Genomic DNA, 24795 nt, shown 5'->3' on the forward strand with positions numbered 1-24795 from the left:
TTATCACGGTTTTTTTTTTCTGAGTCAGATCAAAGGGAAATTCAAAAAATTATATTAAGCTTTCGACGACCGGAGGACTCATGGTTTTGGGGATATACAAGGTCTGGGTTGTTCTCGGTTAAATCGGCTTATTATTTGGCGTATAAATGTCGAATTTCTGCTGCTGATTGTCCGTCGTCTTCCACCTTACGGGTATCAGGTTTTTGGAAGAAGCTTTGGACTGCTAATCTACCTTTGAAGGTCCGACATTTTATCTGGAAGCTAATTCATAATATTTTGCCTACATTTGCTGCTTTGGCTAATCGCAAAGTACCTTGTGCTGAAACGTGCCCTCTCTGCGGTTCTCAATTTGAAGATGCTCTCTGTGCGGTTAAGCATTGCAAGAATAATCGAGAGGTGTGGCGTGCTGCGGAGTTACCGCTGTGCATTGACAAAATTTAGGTTTTCGATACCTTTTCCTGGATTCAGGTATGTTTTGAAAAGTTAACTTCTTCCCAATTTTCCCTTGCTGGTTGTATTATGTGGTGGCTATAGTACTGGTGTAACAAATTCATTCATGAAAACCGGTGGATTGATGATGACGTCCTTCTGACTAGTGCGAATAAATTCATGATGGAATGGCAGCCTAGCACTAGAGATACTTCTCTTTCAATTCCTACTGCTATGGCCTTTGACCCTTATAAAATATGGCATCCTCCCCCACGAGGCGTTGCAAAAATTAATTGTGATGCTTCAATTGGGAATAATGGCTGTATTGCAAGGGTTGGGTTAATAGCACGGGATGAGGAGGGTCGGATCCTTGCCTCGGCTGGTATTCCGATTAAACCGTGTGACTCTGTGGAAGAGGTTGAACTTCAAGCGATTATGGCTGGATTACAAATGGCTCGGGATTGTTTTTTTCCCCATGTTCGCATCGAGTCTGATGCTCAATCTGTTATTCACACTCTATTGGGTATTCGTCTACCTACTTCTACTCTGAGTCTTTTGTATGAGGATGTTCTTTCTTTTAGTACAGGTTTTGCATCATGTGCTTTTACTTTTATTCATTGTGAAGGTAATGAACCGGCCCATCAGTTAGCTAAATGGGCTAGGGACCTTACGTTTCCATTGATGTTCATGGAGGATTGTCCGACTATTATTTGGAATTCAGTTTGTACTGATGTTTCTCGTTTAATGATATAATAAATGTTTTCATTCAAAAAAAAAAAAGCTAAGTAAACAAAATTAATAATAAAAACCTCCATGCTAATTGAGGTTTACATTAGAAACTTATAATTAACTTGTTGGTAGAATTAAAATGAAAAAGAAATAAAAATGGAATTTTATTAATAATTTTTTATTTTTTACAATTAATGGTCCAAATGACCACTCCAAGAAGCCCAACATAATAGGCCCATTACTAAGCCAGATGCAAAATACATACAAAATACAATTTTCCAGATACAATTAAGAGAAGATAGAGTAAATTTCCTCAGGTGGCCAAACAATTGACACACAAAAGTCCTGGTGGCCAGGCAGTTGACACCTCACACTGCTTGGCCATCAAGTCTGCTTGTTCTATAAAAGAGAGCAAGCAGACAGAATGAAAGGAGGGGGTCTAATAGACTTCTCCAATTCTTCAACTTCATGGGTTTCTTCCTCTTCTTCACCACCTTTACTTCACCTTAATCTATCTTCACCATCTGGACTTGTTTTCTTAATCTGTATTCAAGCTAGGTCCTGGTTTGGAGGAGTTCTATCTTGTTCTTTCAGGCCAGGTTCTGGTTTGAGGAGAAGATAGAGCAATGCCTTCTGATTTCTCTTAAATATCCATATTGCCCCCTTTCATATTCATCCAACCTTTTACTTCACTGAACTTCATCCTGTCAAAGAAACCATTTTGGACATTAACAAGTTTAGCAATAACAAAACAGAGAACCCAATTGGAACCAACCACACAGAAAACAATGGACAGACAAAGAGGACAGACGAAAAAGAGGAAAAAGAATAAGGAAAATATCAAGGCTACTTATAGACAAAAATCCCTTTCTCCAGGTGAAATTTCTTCACCATCTGTATTGTCATTAAGAATTAATGAGAATTTTTGGGGAGTTCCTATGCTATAGGGACAAACCAACTTTTCTCAAAAGGTCTTTAAATCATATGTATTGTCGTTAATGAGAATTTTTAGGGAGTTCCTATGCTATAGGGACAAACCGACTTTTCTCATAACTTCTTTAAATCATATGTATTATCGTTAAGAAGCACGTTAATGAGAATTTTTGGGGAGTTCCTATGCTATAGGGACAAACTGACTTTCCTCAAAAGGGCTTTAAACGGGTGGAAGGATGTGCCACATTCTTCCACCTCACTTAAAGACCTTCAACTCTGCATTCATAACACCATTAATACATTTTACAGATTCATGTCTTATCCAATATGAACGAAAACTTTTAGCTACTGATGTGATCTTTAACCAGATGTTAACTACCTATTTTAGACTTAGGCTCAAATCCCCTCACCAGTTTAAGACTTTGAGTTTACAGAGGAAAAATGCGTCAAATGCCTCCTAATAAACCTGACTGAGTCATCAGAAAGTGAGATAGGACTCACAGCGCCCTAATAACAATGTAGTGTTAGGTTCTTGTGATAAAAATGTTGAATCAAATCCACAGGCTAGAGTCTAACTTAATGAAGGTCCCTTTGGTTCAATCTTTTCTCTCCTTCAGTCAGTCTCCTTCCAGCCTGAGGAAACAACGACCTAAACGAAATAAGAAGCTAAACTGATGAAAATGGATACTAAAATCACACAAACAGACACTCATACCTCTAGGAACCACGATTGATTTATGTGGAGCCTGCATATTCAGATTGCATGGGTGCTAGGCACCGATTTAAACGAGAGAGAGAGAGAGAGGATCAATGGTGTCTAGGAAGAGAAAACGAGCGTTAGAGTAGCCGCGACCGTTGGGAGCCGCTATTAGGATGGTTGTCGGAGCTAAAGGACACTACTAGAGGAGGATGAAATCTGCCATTTTTTTAGAGAGAGTGAGAGGCGTTCGATTTTGGAAGGAGGAGTTGGATCTCTGTAGTTTGGGAAAATAAAAAGGGAATTAGGGTTTATTAAGTCTAATACATGGGAAGGAGAGGCATTGAGGTTAATGGGTGTTGAACATAAAACAGGTTGATCCGTTCAAGCCCGACCCCTCCCTAAGTTCATTCTCTAAGTGGATTACTAAACTTAGTCATGCATTCCTACACTTAACCATCATGAAAAGACAAGAATATCCCTTCTCAAATTTTTGAAAAACCATTACTCTCTCAAACTCTCTCAAATCTCAATTCATTCTTCAAAATTGATTATACGTGTAATGGCGAGCAATCCGTCATCCCCGTGTAATGACAAGCAATCTCTCTCAAATCTCAATTCATTCTTCAAAATTGATTAAATCGGGCAAAACTGTGTCTGTCTGGGTCCGGGGCGTATGAATAATACGCCCCACCTTGTGGTGAGGCGTATTAGCCATACGCCTCACCAAATGGTGAGGCATATGGCTTGTACGCCTCACCAAAAGGTAGGGCGTATTGTTCATACGCCTCACCATGTGGTGAGGCGTAATAACCTCACGTCCGCGTGTCGGGAGAGGAAAAAAAATGTCACCTTCCCCACCCCAACACCTAAAAGAGTATTTTCGTCTTTTCCGATTGCTAAGGGTGGCTAAGTATAACAACACCCTTCTCTAATTTATTATTCATAAAAAAAAGGGGTATGCTTATCAAGTGGTATTAATTAGGCATTTACTTATTTAGTTTAATTGTTCATAGTTTAGGCATGGTGTGCCATATTTGTATTCAATTTCAATAGGTTTAGATTAAGCATATATGTGTTTACATTAGATGTTGTTTCCCAAATAAGTTTAATAACTATACGCATATAAAAATGATAATAAGGACAAACGAATTAATTCATACTAAAACTTTAAAAATATTCTTCATGTGCTAGAAAAATATAGATTATGCCCAATATTAACAATTTACTTTATACTCCTATGTCATAAGGGTATGAAGTTGGCAAAAAAAAAAAATAATAATAAAAAAAACGAAACGGTTCAATTCATATGTTTATGCCATAAAGGTATCAGATCGGTTAAAATAAAATTAATTAAAATAAAACGGCCAAGTTCGCACGTCTATGTTATAGGGGTACGACAGCGGTCAAAAGAATATAAATTAATTGATTCAATTTATACGCCTATGTTACAGGGGTATGAAAGTAGTCAAAATGTAACTAATTTAAATGAAGCGGTCCAATTTATACGTCTATGTTATAGGGGTATCGAATCGCTCAAATTAAATGATCCAAAATTATATGCCTTTATTATAAAAAATATAAATATAAATGAATCAGATAAATCAAATAAGTTTAATACAAAAACCACATCTTTTAGTACCAATTTTGGACGGGGTAGGGTGATTACTCAATGTTTTTTTCCCTACACGTAACTGACAATCGAACCTAAAATCTTCATTTCACAGACCTCCTTATCCATTAAAATTTTACCCAATTTTGATGTCCAATCATGTCTTAATTTTGATTGGTGGCGATTCTAAAAAAATAGTCCTAAAATCGTAAAAACGATTAACCAGAATTTAACGTCCCGATGCCCGCACTCAGAAAATACGGTTGCGACAAATATCAACCTATTTTTTAACAATATTATTACAGATCGATATTTTCATACACTTATATAGGTACCAAAGTAGATAGCAATATAAACGAACTTCAATTCCATACATTAGTAAGATTTGTGGATAAAATCAGCATCTCATTCGTTCTTTGTTGCCTCCAACTGATCAATCACCTAAATTTCTCAAAAAATACATTTACGCTAGAAATAATGAAATTAAAAAAAAAAATCTATTTTCAACTCACAATCAAGCAAAATTTTTTTTGGGTGAAGATATTACATTCTTTTGGTCAACGAGGACCGATGACGATTTCAGATTGGAAATAGGCAAATACTATGAGGAGGATGACAAGAAGAAGTATTTCTGAGATAATCAGGAAAAAGATTTCATCCATGAATTCTCGCTCTTTCAGATTTGTCATTCTTTGGTATGGATAAAAAGAGGCAGAAAGATGGTGAATATGCAGTTTGGTTAATAGAGACGTGTAGATAGAAATACATACGTGATGTTATATAGTGTGAGAATTTTAGCGTTGAATATAAGTCATTTGATTATTGTCGTGCGATGTCGTATTTGATACGTATACATATTAGGGCAGATGAAAATGCTATGCTGATATTATAACAATGTATTTGATACAGATGAAAATAATACATTTCATATATCATGGAGTATTTTATTTTTTATTTTGTTAGTCATGTTACAAAAAAATTTATATTTTTTATAATATTATTTAATTATTTTCTGAGTTTTTTTCTTATCCGAAGCAAAGCAATGATCTTCTAGATAACAAACTGAAAAAATAACAAATTCAAATTCGAGAATACAACCAAACGGGGAAGAAATTACAAGACATGCTCTTAGTTCAACATGGTATAAAGATGAAGGGAAAATTACACAGAAATTCATCTTTCAGAAACTATTTACAACTATGTCAAGTCATAATTTTATATTATATCAAACTAGTAAATTCAGTACTTTTAATATATTTTAAAGATTAGAATTTATAAATTAGAAGTCTAAAATATATTTTTAAGATTTATGGTTTATGAATTGGAGTCTAGAATTTTTAAATTATAGTGTAAAATCATAATATATTAAAAATAATGACATATTAAAAATTAAATTTAGTGACATGACTTAGTTGTAATTTTATAGTTAATTATGATATTCATATAATTGACCCGATGATGAACTGTTACACCAAAACTGGGCCAGAGAAATCCGATTTACGAAAAAGCCCAAGACCTGACCTAGGTGCCACGTGGACAAATCCGGTAACATAACGTTAGTCGCATTCCCGTTTTCCTCTTCTAGAAAATAACGGCCTATAAGAACCAGTTGATCACTACGCGCCATGCAATATTTTCCCTATCCAACAGATTCTTATCTCTGATATTTGCTTCGCATTCCTCTTCTTTTCTTCAATGGCCTCATCTTGTTTCAAAATATAAGGTAAGTTCTTAATTTACTGGTGCAATTTGGACTTTGTTTTTAAGATGATCAGATATTAGGTATTTATTTACGGTTTTGTCGAAATTTCTATTTTAGGAGAGATCATTTTTAATTATTGATTGAAAGTGGAGAATCATTAACTGTTGGTTTTCATGTTTAATTTATGTGATCGATGAATTTCTGATGAAATTGCTTAACTAAATATGCTCTAAAAGGAATGAATCACAGTTTAATTTTGGAAATTAATATTCGTAGTTCAATGCTATACCATATATCCATTATCACTTTCCTCGAGTTCTTGGGATTCTCTTTTCCTTTTCAAATGTTACTCTAAACGAGCTAAATCATAGTGAAAATGACACATGTTCTGAAAATATCGTCATGATAACCATTAATTCTGTGATTTTGAGGCAATTTTCTTCTGTGTTTGCTGAACGTTATACCGAATAACAGAATTTTGCATTCATAAGAAATTAAGAACACATAATATATTATATGCATGTGTTGTTTTACCTAGATATTTAACTTTATCTTGAAATTTTGTGGCCAAAGCATACTTTGCCTCCAAGTTCGTCAAATTTTCATGTGACATTGTATGTACTTTTGAATTTATGGTTGATCCTTATTGATCCAGCAACATATGTTTCTGCTCGGCAATATTATTTCGAAAAGATGTCCAAAAAATTGGGAGGAAGTATTACGGATGAATCTTTATCAGTCGAAGAGCAGAAAGCTAAGGTATATTTAACACAACTTTCTGAATGCATTATTGTATCTGATGTATTTGTGGTTATTTGAGGCAGTAGTTCTGTGTTGTTTTGTATAGATCTCCTTAAATGGTCATGTTAACTTTTCCACTTTAAGCCTGTGTTTTTGTTATCTCTTTAATTGTGTGAGGTACAATATTCAATGTTGTGACATGTAGTGGACTTATATTTCATGTTATGTTTCTATTTCTCATAAATAGTATATGTTCATCAACGATTTGACTTACCATTGTTTCATCACATTCAAGCTTATCTAATTATTTAGATTGTGTTTCTCAGTTAAACTGATTTCAGTACTGTTCTCATATTTCTTACCATAATGCAAGCAGAAAAATTCAACTAATCTTGGTTAAATTTAATTTAGTGTGTTTCTCAGTTAAACTGATTTCGGTGCGGTTCTCATAGTTCTTACCATAATGCAAGCAGGAAAATTCAACTAATATTAGTTAAATTCAATTTTGTTCATTTTTAAGAATGCTCACTTGATAGCAATAAAAGCCAAATCGTTTTATACATTAGATTCTTTCACAATTAGGTTATGTTTAGAAATGTGGTCTCTCTAAGGACTCTCGGGGTAGGAAGATAATTCTGTAATTAAATAGTTAAGAGGTGAGCTAACTGGTTCCTGTGTCTTCAGGTCAATGATGTTAGGAAGATGATTGGACCTATCGCTGCTAAGCATCCAGGACTCTGTTCAGATGCGTCAATATCCAGGTATCTTAGAGCAAGAAACTGGAATACCAAAAAGGCAGCAAAAATGTTGAAAGATACCATGAAGTGGAGGCTGGAATTCAAGCCTGAGAGAATCAGATGGGTATGTATTTGTAGCCTTCCAATTAATAATCTTCCACATATTTTTAGGTCTTGATCACCAAAGAGTATAAAAGGGAACAGGATGTGTTGACTTTTTGGAATAAACATCTACCCTGATTGATATAGTGGAATCCTACACATTTTGATCTTTCAGATAATGATATTTCGTAGAAATGATGTTTAAGCTTTGGATTCAGCTTAAGTTTTAGAGTTGCTCAGGTGATTTCAGTATATAGCAATGTGCTACGAGCCAATGACTTGTGTCTCGTAACCTTGTGGTTATGTTTATTTCGTACTTTAATTAAGCAGATGAAAATTTAAGAAAAGAGGAGCATTTTACAAGAACTTTTTTTTTTTTTTTTATCTAAGATGTCTTCCATTAACTTGAGCTATTAACACTGATCAGCTCATGTATGTCAAAGTTCTTGCTTACACTTCTGCGCTGACTGAGATTTATATTTTGCTTGTAGTATGATGTTTCCCAAGAAGCACAGACTGGAAAAGTTTACAAAACTAATTATTTTGATAAGAACGGAAGAACAGTTCTTATCCTGAGACCCGGTTTCCAGGTAGCTACAGGTTTCTGAACTAGCTGACAGTGCACTGTTGCCGTTTTCTATTTGGTTTTTGAAAAAAAAAAGAATATTAAGAAGTTACCGAAATGCATTTTGTCATTGATGGCTTGGAAAATAAAAAATAAAAAACCTGCAACAAGTTTCCATGGTTTCTGAAAAAATGGTTTCAGCAGACAAATTTGGTCATTCATTGCTGCTTGACTTCTGCCATTACTTGACTAGCTTTACCTTTCACTGCAACAGCAGCACTACTGCTGCAGTGCTGCAACCACAATGGTGTGGTGCCATATTAAAAGTGCTTGCAACTATGGATTGTGAGAGTAACCAAAACCAACCACAAGCAAAGAAGTTGCAGTTATCAGTGTGTAATGAAATATTTTGGGCAATGATCTCAAATGAACCCTCACTAAATGTTTGATGTTGCATTTGACTACGCAGAATACAAGCGCGACAGGAGGACAGATCAGACATTTGGTTTATTGTATGGATAATGCGATAATGACGATGAATCCAGGTGAGGAGCAAATGGTGTGGCTAATTGATTTCCAGCGGTGGACAATGGGTAGCATATCAATCAAAGCAGCTCGAGAAACAGCAAATGTCTTGCAGAATCGTTACCCTGAGAGGCTGGGTCTCGCTATCCTCTATAATCCGCCCAAAGTTTTCGAGTCCTTTTGGACGGTATGTATGCATACTTTACTACTTCCTATGGATCTTAGTTGTTTCCGAGTTGTATTCATGAAGAAAAGGATGTGTTGAAACAAAACTTGTGCAGATGGTGAAACCATTCATTGAGCCGAAAACATACAAAAAAGTGAGATTTGTGTATTCTAGTGACCCGCAGAGCCAAAAATTCATGGAAGAGCTGTTTGATATGGATAAGCTAGATTCAGCATTTGGAGGAAGAAACTCAGTTGGATTCAACTTTGAAGCTTATGGGCAACTGATGAAGGAGGAAGAGAGAAAAATTTATGGTTCAAACAATGTAGCATCAGTATCACCAATGCTATCTGTTACATCACAGCAGCTCTCAGAAACGTCGAGTCAACCCGGAGAAGGAGAAGATGAATCTTCATCAGGAGATGAAGCTTGTCCAAACTTCGTTGAAGACAGTAATGAATATCAGTATAGTAGCTGCAAAGACGCAGCAAATATTGACCGGGATCCGGTGAAAGAGCTCAATATGTCATCCGGACAGTGTTAGATATGATATATTATTCTTTGCATTCTTGGAAGTTCCTAACTTCAACATCTGTAGTCAGGTGAAATAAATCTTTTTGTATAAACAAAATAAGTTCCTAGTGTTATGCTTGGAATAAGATGATGAAAAACATTATCAAGTCCAATGGTGGAGATGAATAAGTTAAGAAGTAATTTTTTGGTGTTTTCATTTTTGGGTTTTGGCCAAATTTAGTGTAGTTCAAAAATTCATTTATCTAATTCAATACTCATTAGATACTGATTTAATTCTCAAATTGGATTAAATTAGTCTAAAGTTAAAAGGGGAAGAGTTTTTCATCACAGAAAGCATTATCATAAAATGTTAGTAAAGGATGAAACTCTATATCACTACCCCTCTCGAGCTGGAGTATACATAATGATGATATACCCCTCGAGCTGGAGTATACATAATGATCATGCTTAGCTTGATATAAATGACAAGCGCGACTGTTATAAGTTTGAGTTTTTCATTGAACACGAGGTTATTTCCAATATAAATGGTTGATTTATTGTCACACCATAACTTTATTAGTTTTTCTCGGGGTGAATTCAATCACACCAAGTCTTGGTGTCGATGATGTAGCCACACAAGCTCACGTATATGACATAACTCTGTATTTGAATTCTTCACTTCATCTAAAAACCACATTTTTCTTATTACTTTTCAATAATACTAAATTGCCTCCAACAAATAAACTTTGTCTAGAAACCATACTTTGCTTATTACTTTTCAATAATATTAAAGTACCTCCAACAAATAAACAATAACTAGTGATGAAGTGTCTATCTTCAAGATCTCTAGCATTTTTTGCATATGTGAAACCTTCTACAATGTAGTAATCTTGGTTTTGATACAACATAACACGTCATGGAGCACCTTTTGGATATCTCAAAATATGAATGGTTGCATCTTAACGAGAAGTCCTATGAGAGGACACGAACTAGCTTACTACACTCCCCCGGAAGGAAATGTCAAGGTGGGTGATCGAAAGATAGTTCAACTTCTCCACAAGTATTTTAACCTTTTTAAATTCTAGAGTAAATCACCATCTTCAACCTTTAACTTGAGTTAGACAAATTCCTTTGCTACTAGGAGATTTCTATTCCCGATAAGTATTTTAATGGTCCTAGGTCTTTCATTTGAAAAAAAGGTACCAACTAATGTTGTTAACTTCGTAATTCAAATTACAGCATTCCTTGTAATCATAGTATCATCCATATATACATTTGAATATATCTGGAACTTGATGATGAAAATAAAATAAATGATCGTATGCACTTTGTCGTAAGCCAAAGCCAACCACAATAGAACTAAAACTTCCAAACCAGGAACAAGAGGATTATTCCAAGCCATATAAATATTTTTTTCAGCCTACACACCTTCCCAAACTCATCCCTAAGAAAAAAAAAATAAAGGTGATTTATTGTGAACATTGTGAATTGTGGAGAGAAAATAAGAGAAAGAAGAATCAGGAAATGTATTATTCGCTTGAATGAAAACTAATTACAGAGAGTGTTCTTATACAAGCTAGAAATGCCTAACCAACTAATCTAATTTTCCCGCCTGGAGTTGTTAGTCAGTTATGCTGAGCTGGCATTCTTTGTTGACTGCTTTGACTGAGTCTTCAGCATGTGTTGCTCACGTGCAACTTAATTCAACAGCCTCCCTTCACGTGAGCAATAAGTGAGACACCCCCCTCACGTGCAAAATATGACCGTTGAAGGAAAATCCCTAATTGCATCTTCTTCAATTTGAAAACGATCACCGGAATGAAAAATCAATCACCCTTGCCGGATCTTTGAAGATTAACCACTCCCATTTGTCCCAAAATCGGTACCATTTGAGAATAACTGAGAGGTTTAGTGAGTAAGTCTGCCAATTGGTCACTAGAAGACACAAAGGGGGTCGTTAATAACCCATTTTGAAGATGATCTCTGACTATGTGACAATCAATATCCAGATGCTTCGTTCGCTCGTGAAACACCGGATTTTCTGCGATGTGGATTGCTGCCTTATTATCGCAGTACAGAGGGATGGGTTGTTGCACATGAACCTTAAACTCCTTCAATAAAAAAGTTAACCACTGAACTTCGCAGGAGGTTGTAGCCATGGCACGGTACTCTGCTTCTGCTGACGATTTGCTAACAGTAGCCTGCTTCTTCGCCTTCCAAGAAATCAAAGCACCTCCCAGAAATACACAGTATCCTCCAACAGATCTCCTGGTAAGCTTACATCGCGCCCAATCTGCATCACTGTATGCTGCTAGAGACATAGGTGCCTTATTTATCATATGAGAATAATCATTATGACAATAAGCACGAAGTTGCAACTCTGATCCACTAGGATATTGTAATCCCATTGTCATTGTACCCTTTAGATACTTAAGGACATGGAGGACTGCATTCATATGTAGAACAGTAGGCTCTTGTAGGAATTGGCTTAACTGCTGAGTAACATAACCAATATCAGGGCGTGTGAATCCCAAATACAATAGTTTCCCCACTATTCTCCTGTATTGTTCAGCATTTGGTATGAGAGGACTTGACTGAGAAAAGTCAGTGCCTGCTGGGAAAGGACTAGAAGTTGGTGTTGCTTCTTGCAAGCCTGCTTCTAATAACATGTCCTTTATGTACTTATGCTGAGATATAACAATGCCTGTATCATTCCTGGATATTTCTATTCCCAAAAAGTACTTAGCAATTCCTAAGTCTTTAATTGTGAAAGACTCATGCAAAGTAAGTTTAATTGCATCAATCATGTCCTTAGAAGTCCCTGTAAGCAAGATATCATCTACATAAACCACTAGCACTATGAACTCTTGTCCCTCTGACTTTGTAAATAAACAATAGTCATGAATGGACCTGTGAAATCCCAGCTTAAGTAGTGTAGATGTGAGCTCTTTATTCCATTGCCTGCCTGCCTGTTTGAGGCCATAGATGGATTTTATGAGCTTACAAACTTCCCCTGGTTTGGTTTTGGTGTAGCCCTCAGGTGGCTCCATGTATAGCTCTTCTTCTATGAAACCATGTAGGTAAGCATTGTTAATATCTACTTGATATATCTCCCATTTAAAATGGGCTGCCAATGCCAAAAATAACCTGACAGTAACAACTTTGGCCACTGGTGAGAAGCTATCACTGTAATCAATACCCATCTTCTGGTTGTACCCTTTTGCCACAAGCCTAGCCTTGTATTTATCCAAGCTTCCATCTGCAAGAAACTTCTGTTTAAAAATCCATCTAGACTTGATTGCCTTCTTTCCCTTTGGTAACTTAGTGATCTGCCAAGTACCGTTCTTCTCTAATGCTTCCACTTCAGCATCCATTGCTTTTACCCAATTTTCATTCTTGCAAGCAGCTTGGTAAGTAGTAGGTTCTGGCTCCTGCTCAACTTTGCTAACAAAAGCACAGTGTTGCTGATTGAATAATGGCATAGTGGGGACATCATCTGACATATAAATAACATTGCTGGTTACAAAATCCTTTTGCCATGTGGGTTTCTTGACTTGTCTACTTGATTTTCTGGCAGGTTGTAAGCATTGTGCAGGAGTTGTGTGCGTAATGGAAGTGGATTCAGCAGAAGAAAATGGAGAGGAAACTGCTTCAGGAAATTCCTCTACTGCTTCATGTACTCTTGGAGCAAGAGATGGTGATGATGATGATGGGACTTCATCAGCTGTAACCAGAGGGGTGTTGTCTTGACAAATTGGTGTATCCTGTAAAGAAGAAACATCAAAAACAACAGGTACTATAGGACCTGAAATGTCAATATTTTGCTGTGTAGCAGAAAATGGATAAGTTCTTTCATAGAACTTGACATCCCTGGATACAATGATTTGATGTGTAATTAAATCATATATTTGGTACCCTTTTGTGTTCTGTGCCAATCCCACAAAAACACCTCTATGTGCCCTTGCATCCATCTTGTCTTTGTGAGCATGAACATTTTTGTAGAAACAAAGGCAACCAAATACCTTAAGAGTAGTAAGGTCAGGAGGTTTGTTGTATAGTAACTGATAAGGACTTTTCCACCCTAGGACTTTTGTAGGCAGCAGGTTAATGACCTTAGTAGCATGTAAAACTGCTTCTCCCCAGAACTGTTTAGGCATGTGTGCTTGAAATAAAAAACTTCTAGCTACCTCTAGAAGATGCTTATGTTTCCTTTCTACCACACCATTTTGTTGAGGTGTGTAGACACAACTTTTTTGATGACTAATGCCCTTGCTGTGAAACAGTTCTTTACACTTAGAGTTGACAAACTCTGTACCATTATCTGACCTTACAATTTTGACTGTTGCATTGTACTGTGTGTGAATCATGTTGAAAAATGTGGCTAGGTAGTCTGTTACTTGTGACTTGATGTGCAATAATAGTGTCCAAGTACACCTAGTATAGTCATCTACCACTGTGAGAATGTATCTAGCTCAAGTAGAAGTAACTATTTGATATGGACCCCACACATCAACATGTAATAGCTCAAAAGCCTTTTGTGTGCTAATATGACTGTTGGGGAATGACAACCTATGTTGCTTAGCATAATGGCAAATTTCACACACATAATCACAATTATTCAATTGAATTCCATTCAACAACTTTAACTTTTGTTTAGAGGCATGTCCACATCTCAAATGCCAAATATCCACATTATTAGTGTTTGAGCTAGCTATTACATTGAATGCACCCTGTAGTACATTAATCTCCATGCTTCTTCTTATGATATTCTCCTGTGAAAAGGAACTACTGTTGAGCTTGTAGAGTCCTTGCACCAATTCCCCAATTGCTAACAATTCCTTAGATCTCAGGTCCTGTAATATGCAGAACTTAGGCAAAAATACCACAAAGATCTGATTATCCATTAAAAGTTTCCCAACTGACAGTAAATTGAGTCTAAACTGAGGTAGGAATAGGACATCTTTTAACACAATAGATGCACTTAACTTTATCAGCCCTATGCTTTCAATTTTCTGAGTATTTCCATCAGGCAAATAGACTGATCTGCCACTATGAACCCTTTGAAAACTCAATATTTGACTCTTATCACAACACATATGAGTAGTAGCTCCACTATCTACCACCCAATCAGTCTTGGTAAAATGTTTTAACAAAGTTGAAGTTAGAGTATTACCTGCAACCCCAGCAAAAGCAGAAATATCTCTGCCTCCTGATGAATGACCAGGTAACTCCAATGCTTTGTTCTTCAGTATCTTCTGGACTTCTTGCTGTACGAGATAGTTGAAATTCTGTGGCATCTTGTTGTTGTGGGGACTGTCATCATCACTGTAGTCAAGTGGACTTTCTTCATGTTCTTGCACCATGTTTGCCTGCTGTGAATAACTGGGCTGATAGTTGCCATGTCTCCTTCTATCATTCCTGCCATTGTTGCCTTTCCTTTCCCCTTTAGGTTTGTACCATTCTGGATAGCCATTGAGTTTGAAACAAGTCTCTTTCACATGACCTGGTGCTTTGCAATGCACACACCATCGATCAGATTTGTTGTCATAGCTCTTTTGCCACTTCTTCTTATCTTTTGACTGATCATTGCCTCCTCTTGCAGGTTTTTTGTGAGTAACTGCATGAGAAAATTCTAGTTGAGCCTCTTCAACAGCAATCTCCTTTTGCTTAGCCACACGCTGCACCATTGCATAAACCTTTGCCATAGGTTGGATTGGATCCATGATGAGTACTTGTGATTTTACACCTTCGAATTCCTCATTCAGCCCCATGAGAAACTTGATAACTTGATCTTCATCATCAAAGTTCTTAATTCTTTTAACTGCATCACAACTGCAAAGTCTGGCAGCTTCACATGAACACTTTGGAACAGGCCTCAAGAATGACAATTCCTCCCATAATTTCTTGAGTTTACTATAGTAAATGAACACAGAACTATCTCCCTGCGTTAATTTGCTGATTTCTCTCTTGATTTGGTACAGCAAAGGACCATTACTTTCCCCAAAATGCTGCTCAATTTGAAGCCATATGCCTCTAGCAGTTGTGGCATACATGAATGTTTCAACGAGCTCTTTAGAAATTGCATTTAACAACCAAGATCTGACTAGACTATCAAGGCGTTTCCATTTTGCGTACTCAGTACTAGTCTTATCAGCAGGTATGTGATTTTCAGCATCAGCAGAAATAAAATCAATCTTCTCTTTGACTTCAAGAGCAAGAATCATACCTCTACGCCATGACAAGTAATTAGTAGCAGTTAACTGAGAACTAACCAGTAAAGATCCTAGATTCTCCATACCAGCGAACATCATTCCACTGTGATTCATCATGATTCCTTCAATCTCGTCGGAACTGAAATTATCTTCGTCGGAACTGAAATTATCTTCCTTACTCCGATTTACTTCTTCCGATTCTCTATCGATTTCTGTATTTCGATTTCAAGAATGTTGACTGTTTCTTCTCTCCTTTTCTGTAGATCGTAAGGCGTGAGCATATCTTTTATACGCCATTGATGCGGATCGAAAATGAGCTCTGATACCATGTGAACATTGTGAATTGTGGAGAGAAAATAAGAGAAAGAAGAATCAGGAAATGTATTATTCGCTTGAATGAAAACTGATTACAGAGAGTGTTCTTATACAAGCTAGAAATGCCTAACCAACTAATCTAATTTTCCCGCCTGGAGTTGTTAGTCAGTTATGCTGAGCTGGCATTCTTTGTTGACTGCTTTGACTGAGTCTTCAGCATGTGTTGCTCACGTGCAACTTAATTCAACATTTATCCATATAAACATTTTCATGTAAATTACCATTTAAGTTGATGAATTGTCCAATAATAGGCAGAAGCCAAAGAAATAGTTAGAAAAACTGAAGTGAGTTTCGAAACAAGAGAGAACGTTTTCTAAATACTTAATTACACGCATCTAAACAAATTCTTTTCAAGGGAGCTTTCAGCCGAGCAGTAGAGCCATCAACGTTCATTTTCACAATAAACACCCATTTGAAACTAATATCTTTCTAAATGTCTTCACTTATTCTTTAATTTATTCTTTCCAACTAGGTTTAGCCATGGCTTTAGAAAGAAATAAGAGGACAAAAACCGAACCTAAAAAAAAAAAACTAAAAATGATTTGAAAGGGGGTGATAAGGCATTATAACTAACAAAATAAGAAATTAGATATATGCAATTGGGTATACCTCTATAGAGAGATAAGGTAGGTGCAATTGTGTAGACCTTTATAGATGGATATAGGTAGATCAAGGCTAAGATCAGTAGGTCATCATCATAAGTAAAGACTCACTGACAATATATACCAAAAGGTCATCATCATAAGTACCTGGTGTAGAAAATGGAGAAAGATGGTGTTAGATGAAAAAGTGAAGTATTTTGAAAAGGGTAACATCCATGGAGATTACGTAGCTTCCTAAAGATGGAGAGCAATAATGATACCCTTATATATTCGACAGTAACCCAATAAGTTATACTTGAGTGATTTAGGATTGTTAGAGAATAATATAAAAGTTATTACTGGCCTTAGCTATCAGCTTCAGATTTTAGTTCAATTGGTTCCTTGACATGGTATCAAAGCCTCTTAGACCAAGTGGTCGAGGGTTCGAAAATCCCATTTGTTGATTAAATTTCAACACATAGCAAGATGAGAATGTGTTGTACACGCTTCAAGTCTAGGAAGCATTCATAAGGATTGAGTTTCAAGATTTGTAAAACATGTCTTGAACTAAACAGGTGCACTGAAAATGTTTGATCATCTAGGCCATTTTGCTGAGACATAATGATATAAGATGTGTGATGGATAATGTCATGTTGCGACATATATGACTAGAAGGTGCTAGATTGATATTCTTTAGCATTATCATTTTGCAAAATGCAAACATTTTTGTTAAATTGTGTTTTAATCTTAGTATGAAAGGAGAAAAAATAGTAAACAATTCAGAATGATATTTCAAAGGGTAAAGTCAAACAACTCAAGAATAATAATCCATAAATGTCAAAAACTAACGATAACTAAATTTTAACACGACATAACAAGGCCCCATACACCAACATGCACTTATTTGTTTGAAGAAAATATGATAATTTATAATGTTTAGCAAACTAACAAACTTCACATTCCAAAGTAGATTCTCGCAGAAGACTAAGTTATGATTTTTGCAACATATAAAGAGATGGATGACCAAATAAATACTCAACACATTTATTTGTTTGAAGAAAATATGATAATTTATAATGTTTAGCAAACTAACAAACTTCACATTCCAAAGTAGATTCTCGCAGAAGACTAAGTTATGATTTTTGCAACATATAAAGAGATGGATGACCAAATTGAGAGTGGCGTTGTAACAAAGAGGAGCTTGTGCATAAATTGATCTTGGCATCACGTCAAAGGAGTCAATAGAATACAAACCATTCACCGGATTCCCTTAACCAATAATATGCTTCCTCCCAAGATCCTAGAAATGGTAGTAAGTGAAAAAGAAAACAACACAACATGTAAGTGTTCCAGTGAGTTGGCTAATCGATAAGAAGTCTAATCTAAGATAAACATAAAACAAAGGATAAAAGGAGGTTGGAGTTCGGACGTGCTGTGCCATGTCCAATTAAAAAAGCTATAGACCATTGGCTAAAGTAACATAAGTTAGATTGGTAGAAGTATTGAAAGAATAAAAAAATACTTGTATTGCCGGTCATATGATTTGTAGCACTAGAGTCAATAATCCAACTATGAGATGATATGGAGAGGCAAGAAACATGATTGCATGTATAAGTGGTAGAGAGTTGCTGAACCTGGACATATTCATCTACTCAAATAGTTATTTATTGGAGAAGATGATGGAGGAGATAGTGTAATGCCATTTTGTGTTTCCATATTACTAAACTTCTTGGAAGTAGTCTTCCCCGAGTAATATAGAGTCTTACAATGCAAGCTTCAACATTTCTTCTTAATATGTCACTCGCCTCTACAGCCATGACAAAATCGAAAGGAGCTATGATTTCTAATAATACTTTAGTGGCCACCCTTCCCCTATGATTCATATTACTCACCAAGGCCACTATATAATTAGACATTGTTCTGGAGGTCATTTCGCCATCCTTAAAAGTAGGGGGTGATGATCCAAGTAAGGCTAGGGCGGGGGTGAATATGATATATGTATAAATAAAAATAATTTTAATTGAAATAAAATTATTATTAAGAATTATCTTTTTATATCAAAAAGTATTTAGCCCTTAAAATCAAGTTTTACAAAAGATGCGGAAATATGCATTATAAAAACTTATGGAGCAGTTTAAGTATAGTTGACTAGATATAGTAATTTCTCTAACTGATAAATAATAACTCACTTGCTTAAATAATATAAAGATGAGGGATAGAGAAATTATGACATATAAAAATTTATAGTGGTTAGGCAAAACTAGCCTACTCCGCTCCTTAAGACTACATCTTAAGATTTGTATTACAATCCTCTTGTAGATATGGATTAAACCTCCTTTAAGCTTACGAGTGCTTAATAAACCCGATAGTACTTTTTACAAGTTCTAGTACCATCAAGACTTCCGGGTGCTTGACACTCTGTTACACTTATTTTCTCCGATAAGAATCACACCACTGATCATTTTTATAAGTGATTAAACTACCCTAAACACAACCTAGTGTGTTTATAATCTTACTTTTTAAGATTAAGTAAGAAACTTTTACAAGATGATTGAATATTTGAATTACAAAAAAATATGAACACTCAATCTTTTGATCTCAATGAAGAATGTTGGAAAGAATTTGTAAGAATCTTGATGTAACAAAAATGTGGCAAGTCTTCCCAAAAAGTGAAGTGAAAAGTTGACCTCTTTTGATAGTTGAAAAAATATGTTTATTGTGATATGACCTTTGTAAAGCGTCAAGTTGTAAATTGTATGTTATTTCGTTTTCTAGTGAACAATATCATTTTTGAATAAATGCTTTGGATAACCCTTTTGACAAGGATGTGACCCTTTTACAATAAAACATTCTTCAATCAATTAAGATTCGTATGTATCTTATTCAGATGCTTATATGATAAAAATATTTTACTTAATAAATGTCTCTCTTTGTGAGACTCTTGTGTTAAATACTTTCTCTTTATTGACACTTTTATTATGTCTTTTATTGTTACAACTCATCTCTTCAATACAGACTGTAGGAGATCTTTATTGTCTGCATTCTTCATAACTTGAATAGTATAGAAGTGTTTATGTAATAACTCTTTTGTACATTCTAAGAGTTGTATTTGATCTTTTGCTTTTATTCTTAGAATAATACTAAAGATATTATTTTACAATAATTCGATAAACATTTATCTCATTTATTTAAACAGTCTTTATAGAAAATATTACCACTATAGTGAATAGATCGCTTGTTTATGAATAATGTTATCATCAAAATATTTCATAAGTTAATAGGGAGCAACCGACATAGAGATTTGTGAAATATGAAAGTTGTCTAGTAGTCAATAACTTGTGCATGCTATATCAAGCTCAGGATTGAGTTCTGTCAAAGAAATATTGAATGATAACTCGCTCCTTTTTCTTCTTGCATTTGTTTGATATCAACAATAAGAAACATGGATCGTTCCTCTTCATAAGCCTGTTTAACCTAATTTTAATATTGAAACAGAGTATGACCCTTTTTTAGCACGATAGATCTTTCAAAGTAAATTATAATTATGAATATGAGACATATATATCTTACATTTCCATCATAATGAGTTATAATATCATCAACAATAAGGTCTTAGGTGTTTGTGAATCAAATTAAATAATTTATAGTCCCGCATCATCCATTCCTTATGAGCATCAACAATAGTTTCTATTGTCCATAATCCTTGCTGTTGGTCAAATTTCTATCCATAGTTTTAGAATTACCCAAGGTAATTTTAGTAATGATTTTATGGTCATCAGAACCTGGTTTAAGTCATAAAAAAGAAACCCTTAATCAATACCACAACAACCTAATAAAGAACATTCCACAAATCGCACCACAACAATCCAAATGTAATAGTCCACACCAACAAAATAAAATATAAAGAAGCCAACCTTAAGACATAATTACAGTAGACACCACAAGAATATGTTTAGTGAGTTTCCCAACAAAGACAAACCACCACAACAAGAATCGAAGGAAACTCATCGCACATGCAAAGAGGATCAGAGGAGGAGACACTAGAGCATTAAGTCGTGCTAGAAAAGGTTGAGCCATATGCCCTCACGCGTCAATGTATGGGCGGAACGTCGCATAAGTCAACATATAAAAAAATATAAATTTTACAAGAATTTCAGACAACATTTTCAAAAATATTGAAGGAGAAACATTCATCTCCTTAAATACATGGTTGCCAAATTCAGATACGATAATACGATTTATAGAAATAACTCATCTAACGCGCTACAATTATAATTTTCATTACATTTATATCAATATATAATCATGTAAAATAGTATATAAATTGAACAATTTCTTTCTTAAATGGAATCCGAATATTAATGAGTGGGAGATAAACTCCCAGCCCTCTATAAAAGCAAACTTGCTTAATTTTTTAAAGCAAAACTAGAAATATATTATAAATGTGAGCACATTACATAATAGAGGTATAAAGGAAGTCGACTTAGTATCCCAAAACATAGACGTAGCCAAAGACAATGCTTCACTAGCTAAAAAGAGTAATATGGTTAACAAAAATAATAGAGACATCTAAACAAGAAGCAAGTAAGTGTCTACATCAGTCAATAATCACCCCAAACTCTGAGATATCTAATGCAGCGGAATTCATCGCTCTAACAACCTCTTCTATGTCCATCTCAATAATAACTTTATACCACCCATTCTCCTGTATAACTTGCAAAGCACATTCGGCAATCCGATGGGTGTAAATGCCGAGTTTAAGGAGGGCATAAGCAAAAACAAAACTACCGAAATGATCTCGAAGAATGCCACCCAAACCAATCTTATCTCAGTCCGGTTTACATGATGCGTCTACATTAAGCTTCAAATAACCGTCCCTCGGGGCAGTTCACTTAACCGGTCCGTGCACCTAAGAAGCCACCAGATGTGCACCCCTTACTTGTAAAAATTGATGAAAGAAATCCTTGTTCATATTTGTCGCAACTACCAATGGAGCAAAAGAGCCTTCCCATTAGCACAAATTTTTTGATACCGAATTTCCCACTAGCCCATGCATAACGTATGGCCCTCTTTTAGACTCCGGGATGATAGAAACCCCTCAAACCACTCCACAAAAAAGTCGATCCCATGATCAATACTTAGCTCAAATCAGAGATGATATGAATATCCACAATTACAAATTTACTTACTTAAAGCATATAATAAATAAATGTTTTGATAAACTTGCTTGTTATTTATTTTTTTATGGATTGTTATTAGTTAGTTATAGAATTGAAAAAAAATATTCAAAATTTCAGTTCGCTTAATTTAGAAATCTGGACTTGATATATTTATACTATTATACATTTTCTCTTTTCTCTTATATTCAACTAGAAATATTATAGTTCCCCTCCATAGTGAGCGTGTGTCTAAAGGCTCCTTCAAAGAGACTTTGGATAAAGCTAATTCGAAGTGTGCCATTTGGAAAGCCAAGACTCTGTCTCTCGCTGGCCGCCTCACGTTAATTCAATCTGTTAATTGTGCTGCTCCCAATCACATCATGCAGGCTTGTAAGCTTCCGGATCCTGTGCTTAATGATCTTGACAAGATTAACCGTAGGTTCCTGTGGGGGGAAGCTGCGGAGGGCAGGAAGATCCATCTTGTGCCTTGGAGTGAGGTTTGCCAGCCTAAAGATTCTGGGGGTCTGGGTATTAGGAAAGCAAAGGACAATAATAAAGTTTTATTAATGAAACTCCTTTGGCGTATGTGGCAAAACCCTTCCTCTCTTTGGGTTCGCCTCCTTTGTGGTAAGTATCGGAAAGACAAAATCTTCGGGGGCCCGAAAGAGAGAGTTGCTAATTGTTCCTTCCTCTGGAAAGGACTTAGTGCTGTGTTTGATGAGTTCTGCTTGGGAGTTGGCCTGGAGGTGGGGAATGGTAAGTCCATTAGTTTCTGGTTTGATAACTGGATTGGGGATAAACCGTTAATTGAGGTGTGTTCTTCCCCCCCGCCTAGTGATATACGCAACTGGAGGATTGCCGATATGGTTGACTCGGAAGGGGACTGGATCTGGTCAAAGTTTGATACTTTCTTTAGCCTTGAGACTCTCCTTAGAATGCGGGGAGTGAAGGTGAGTAATCAAGAGGAAGACTTGGATAGGCACTGTTGGGCGCTGACTAACAATGGAGTTTATTCTTGCAAATCGGCCTTTGAAGCTTTCTCTCTCTTTAGATCTGATCCTCCCTCGGATGTGTGGAAGTCGATTTGGACCCTTAAAGTTCCTTTCCGTATTAGGAGTTTCCTGTGGCTGGGCGTTAAGGACAGGCTTCTTACTAATTCGGATAGGCACAAAAGGCACTTGGCTGATTCTGGAGCTTGCAGTAGATGCAGAGGCCATGTTGAGACTTTGTGCCATGCTCTTAGAGATTGCTCTAATAGTAAAGAGGTTTGGAGGAAAATTCTCCCACACCATATTTTCTCTTCCTTCATGGCACATTCTGAGGTCGACTGGTTCTCTGATGGTGTTAGAGGAAAGTTGCTTCCATACATGGAGCATGGTGACATTTTCTTTGCTATTATCTGTCACCAAGTTTGGAAATGGAGAAACGAGGAGATTTTTGGAGATAAAACTGTTTTTATGACAAACTTAGCTGATTTCTTCTCGAAAAAACTTTTCTCTATTATCGATAGTTTCAAAGGAGAGTCCCTTGCCAGAGCCTCTCAGTGTTGTGATGTCCATCTCGTGGGATGGAGCAGGCCAAGAGAGGGGGTTGTGAAGCTGAATACTGATGGTTCCTGCCTCAGTAACGGTAAGATTGCGGCTGGAGGTGTGCTTAGAGATGTAGGGGGCGTCTGGCTTTCTGGGTTCTCCCAGAATTTAGGGTTGGGTTCTTCCTTTTCTGCGGAGCTCTGGGCTATTCTTACTGGAATCAATCTTGCTAAAAGGCTGGGTGTTAAGAGGCTCTCTGTGGAGTCTGATAATTTGGAAGCAATCAAAATGATTTCTGAGAATCATTCTATGGGTCTTAACAGTCGCAACCTCATCAAAGCTATTATAAGGCTTTGCTCCTCCTTTGAGTTCGTAGAGTTCAGACACATTTTTAGAGAGCAGAATCGTGTTGCTGATCGCTTGGCGGCGGCGGGCCATGAAGGGACGTTAGGCGTTACTACCCTTCCTGTTTCCCCTAGTTTCATCTCTCATCTTCTCTTAGAAGATAGGATTGGAGTTAGCTTCCCTAGGCTAATTCCTGGGTAGTTTGTTGTTATTCGTTTTTCTTTTCATTTTCTACCAAAAAAAAAAAAAAAAACTAGAAATATTATAGAAAGATATATTTTTAATATAGATTAGCCATGAATTATATACATGACAATGTAATATGTATTAGTGGTTGGCCATATTGATTTTATTTTATTAGTAATAGTATTATTATTAAAATTAAGAGAAAAGCCAAAAATTGCGTGCAACAATTGGTGATCGAATCTTTTTGAAATTTCAGAAAATATTGGGCCCTTTAATCAAAACTAAAAGGATTAAACAAATTTATTATTTAAAAGTCCAAAATCAATGTCATAAAATAATGCATTTAAAAATAAAGATTGAAGAAAGTGGGAATATGATGGGTTGAAGGTCCCAAGCATGAAATGAAACCAACTTGGAAAGCAAGATACACAGAAAGAGAATATAAATCCCTTTTTTAACCATGGAATTGAATTAATCATCATCACCCCCACCTTTTATTAAGGTTTTTCTTTATTTAAATTTTGGATAACGTGTAATTTTTTTACTTTTAACGTTAAGAGCATCTCCAAGAGCCTCTTAGTTTGGCTCTTAAGAGCATCTCCAGGAGACCCTTAGTGAGCTCTCTAAAAATAATATAAATTTGTGATTTAAGAGTGACTAAGATATATTATCTCCAACAAATGCTCCTTATATTCACTCCTTATTTATTATTTTATTATTAAGATTATTCTTTATTGTTACATTACCAATAGTGTGAGGAGAGAGACACATCAATAATAAATTATTAATAAAAAATAAAGTTAGGAGACACTAAGAGGTGGAGAGAGACTCTCTATTAATAGAGAGGATGAAGATGCTCTTAGTGATTTGAGGAGCCACTAAAAGGCTGTTGGAGATGAATTTTCATTCTCCCTCAAATTTTAACTTAAGAGCCAACTTAAGAGGATGTTGGAGATG

The 24795-nt window shown here is 35.8% G+C and overlaps 1 protein-coding gene and 1 long non-coding RNA gene across 4 annotated transcripts; one reads left to right on the top strand and one right to left on the bottom strand.

Moving 5' to 3' along the window:
* Nucleotides 1-1298: 1298 nt before the first annotated feature.
* On the bottom strand, nucleotides 1299-3186 carry LOC136207107 (uncharacterized). Its single transcript, XR_010676573.1, has 3 exons — nucleotides 2807-3186; nucleotides 2502-2724; nucleotides 1299-1862 (listed from the first exon to the last, which is right to left on the bottom strand). It is a non-coding gene; the product is annotated as an uncharacterized lncRNA (long non-coding RNA).
* LOC136207106 (uncharacterized) lies at nucleotides 1858-9668 on the top strand. 3 transcript variants are annotated; one of them, XM_065998385.1, is made up of 6 exons: nucleotides 1858-2034; nucleotides 6758-6861; nucleotides 7528-7704; nucleotides 8174-8272; nucleotides 8717-8959; nucleotides 9054-9668. In XM_065998385.1, the coding sequence occupies exons 1-6, from the start codon at nucleotides 1947-1949 to the stop codon at nucleotides 9480-9482; spliced, it is 1140 nt and encodes a 379-aa protein (XP_065854457.1). In that variant the 5' UTR covers nucleotides 1858-1946; the 3' UTR covers nucleotides 9483-9668. The 3 variants fall into 3 exon arrangements, with proteins under 3 accessions (XP_065854457.1, XP_065854458.1, XP_065854459.1); XM_065998387.1 differs by lacking the exon at nucleotides 1858-2034 and adding an exon at nucleotides 5779-6123; XM_065998386.1 differs by lacking the exon at nucleotides 8174-8272.
* Nucleotides 9669-24795: the final 15127 nt, after the last annotated feature.

Source organism: Euphorbia lathyris, chromosome 9 (assembly GCF_963576675.1).
Source record: "Euphorbia lathyris chromosome 9, ddEupLath1.1, whole genome shotgun sequence".
Taxonomy (NCBI): Eukaryota; Viridiplantae; Streptophyta; class Magnoliopsida; order Malpighiales; family Euphorbiaceae; genus Euphorbia; species Euphorbia lathyris.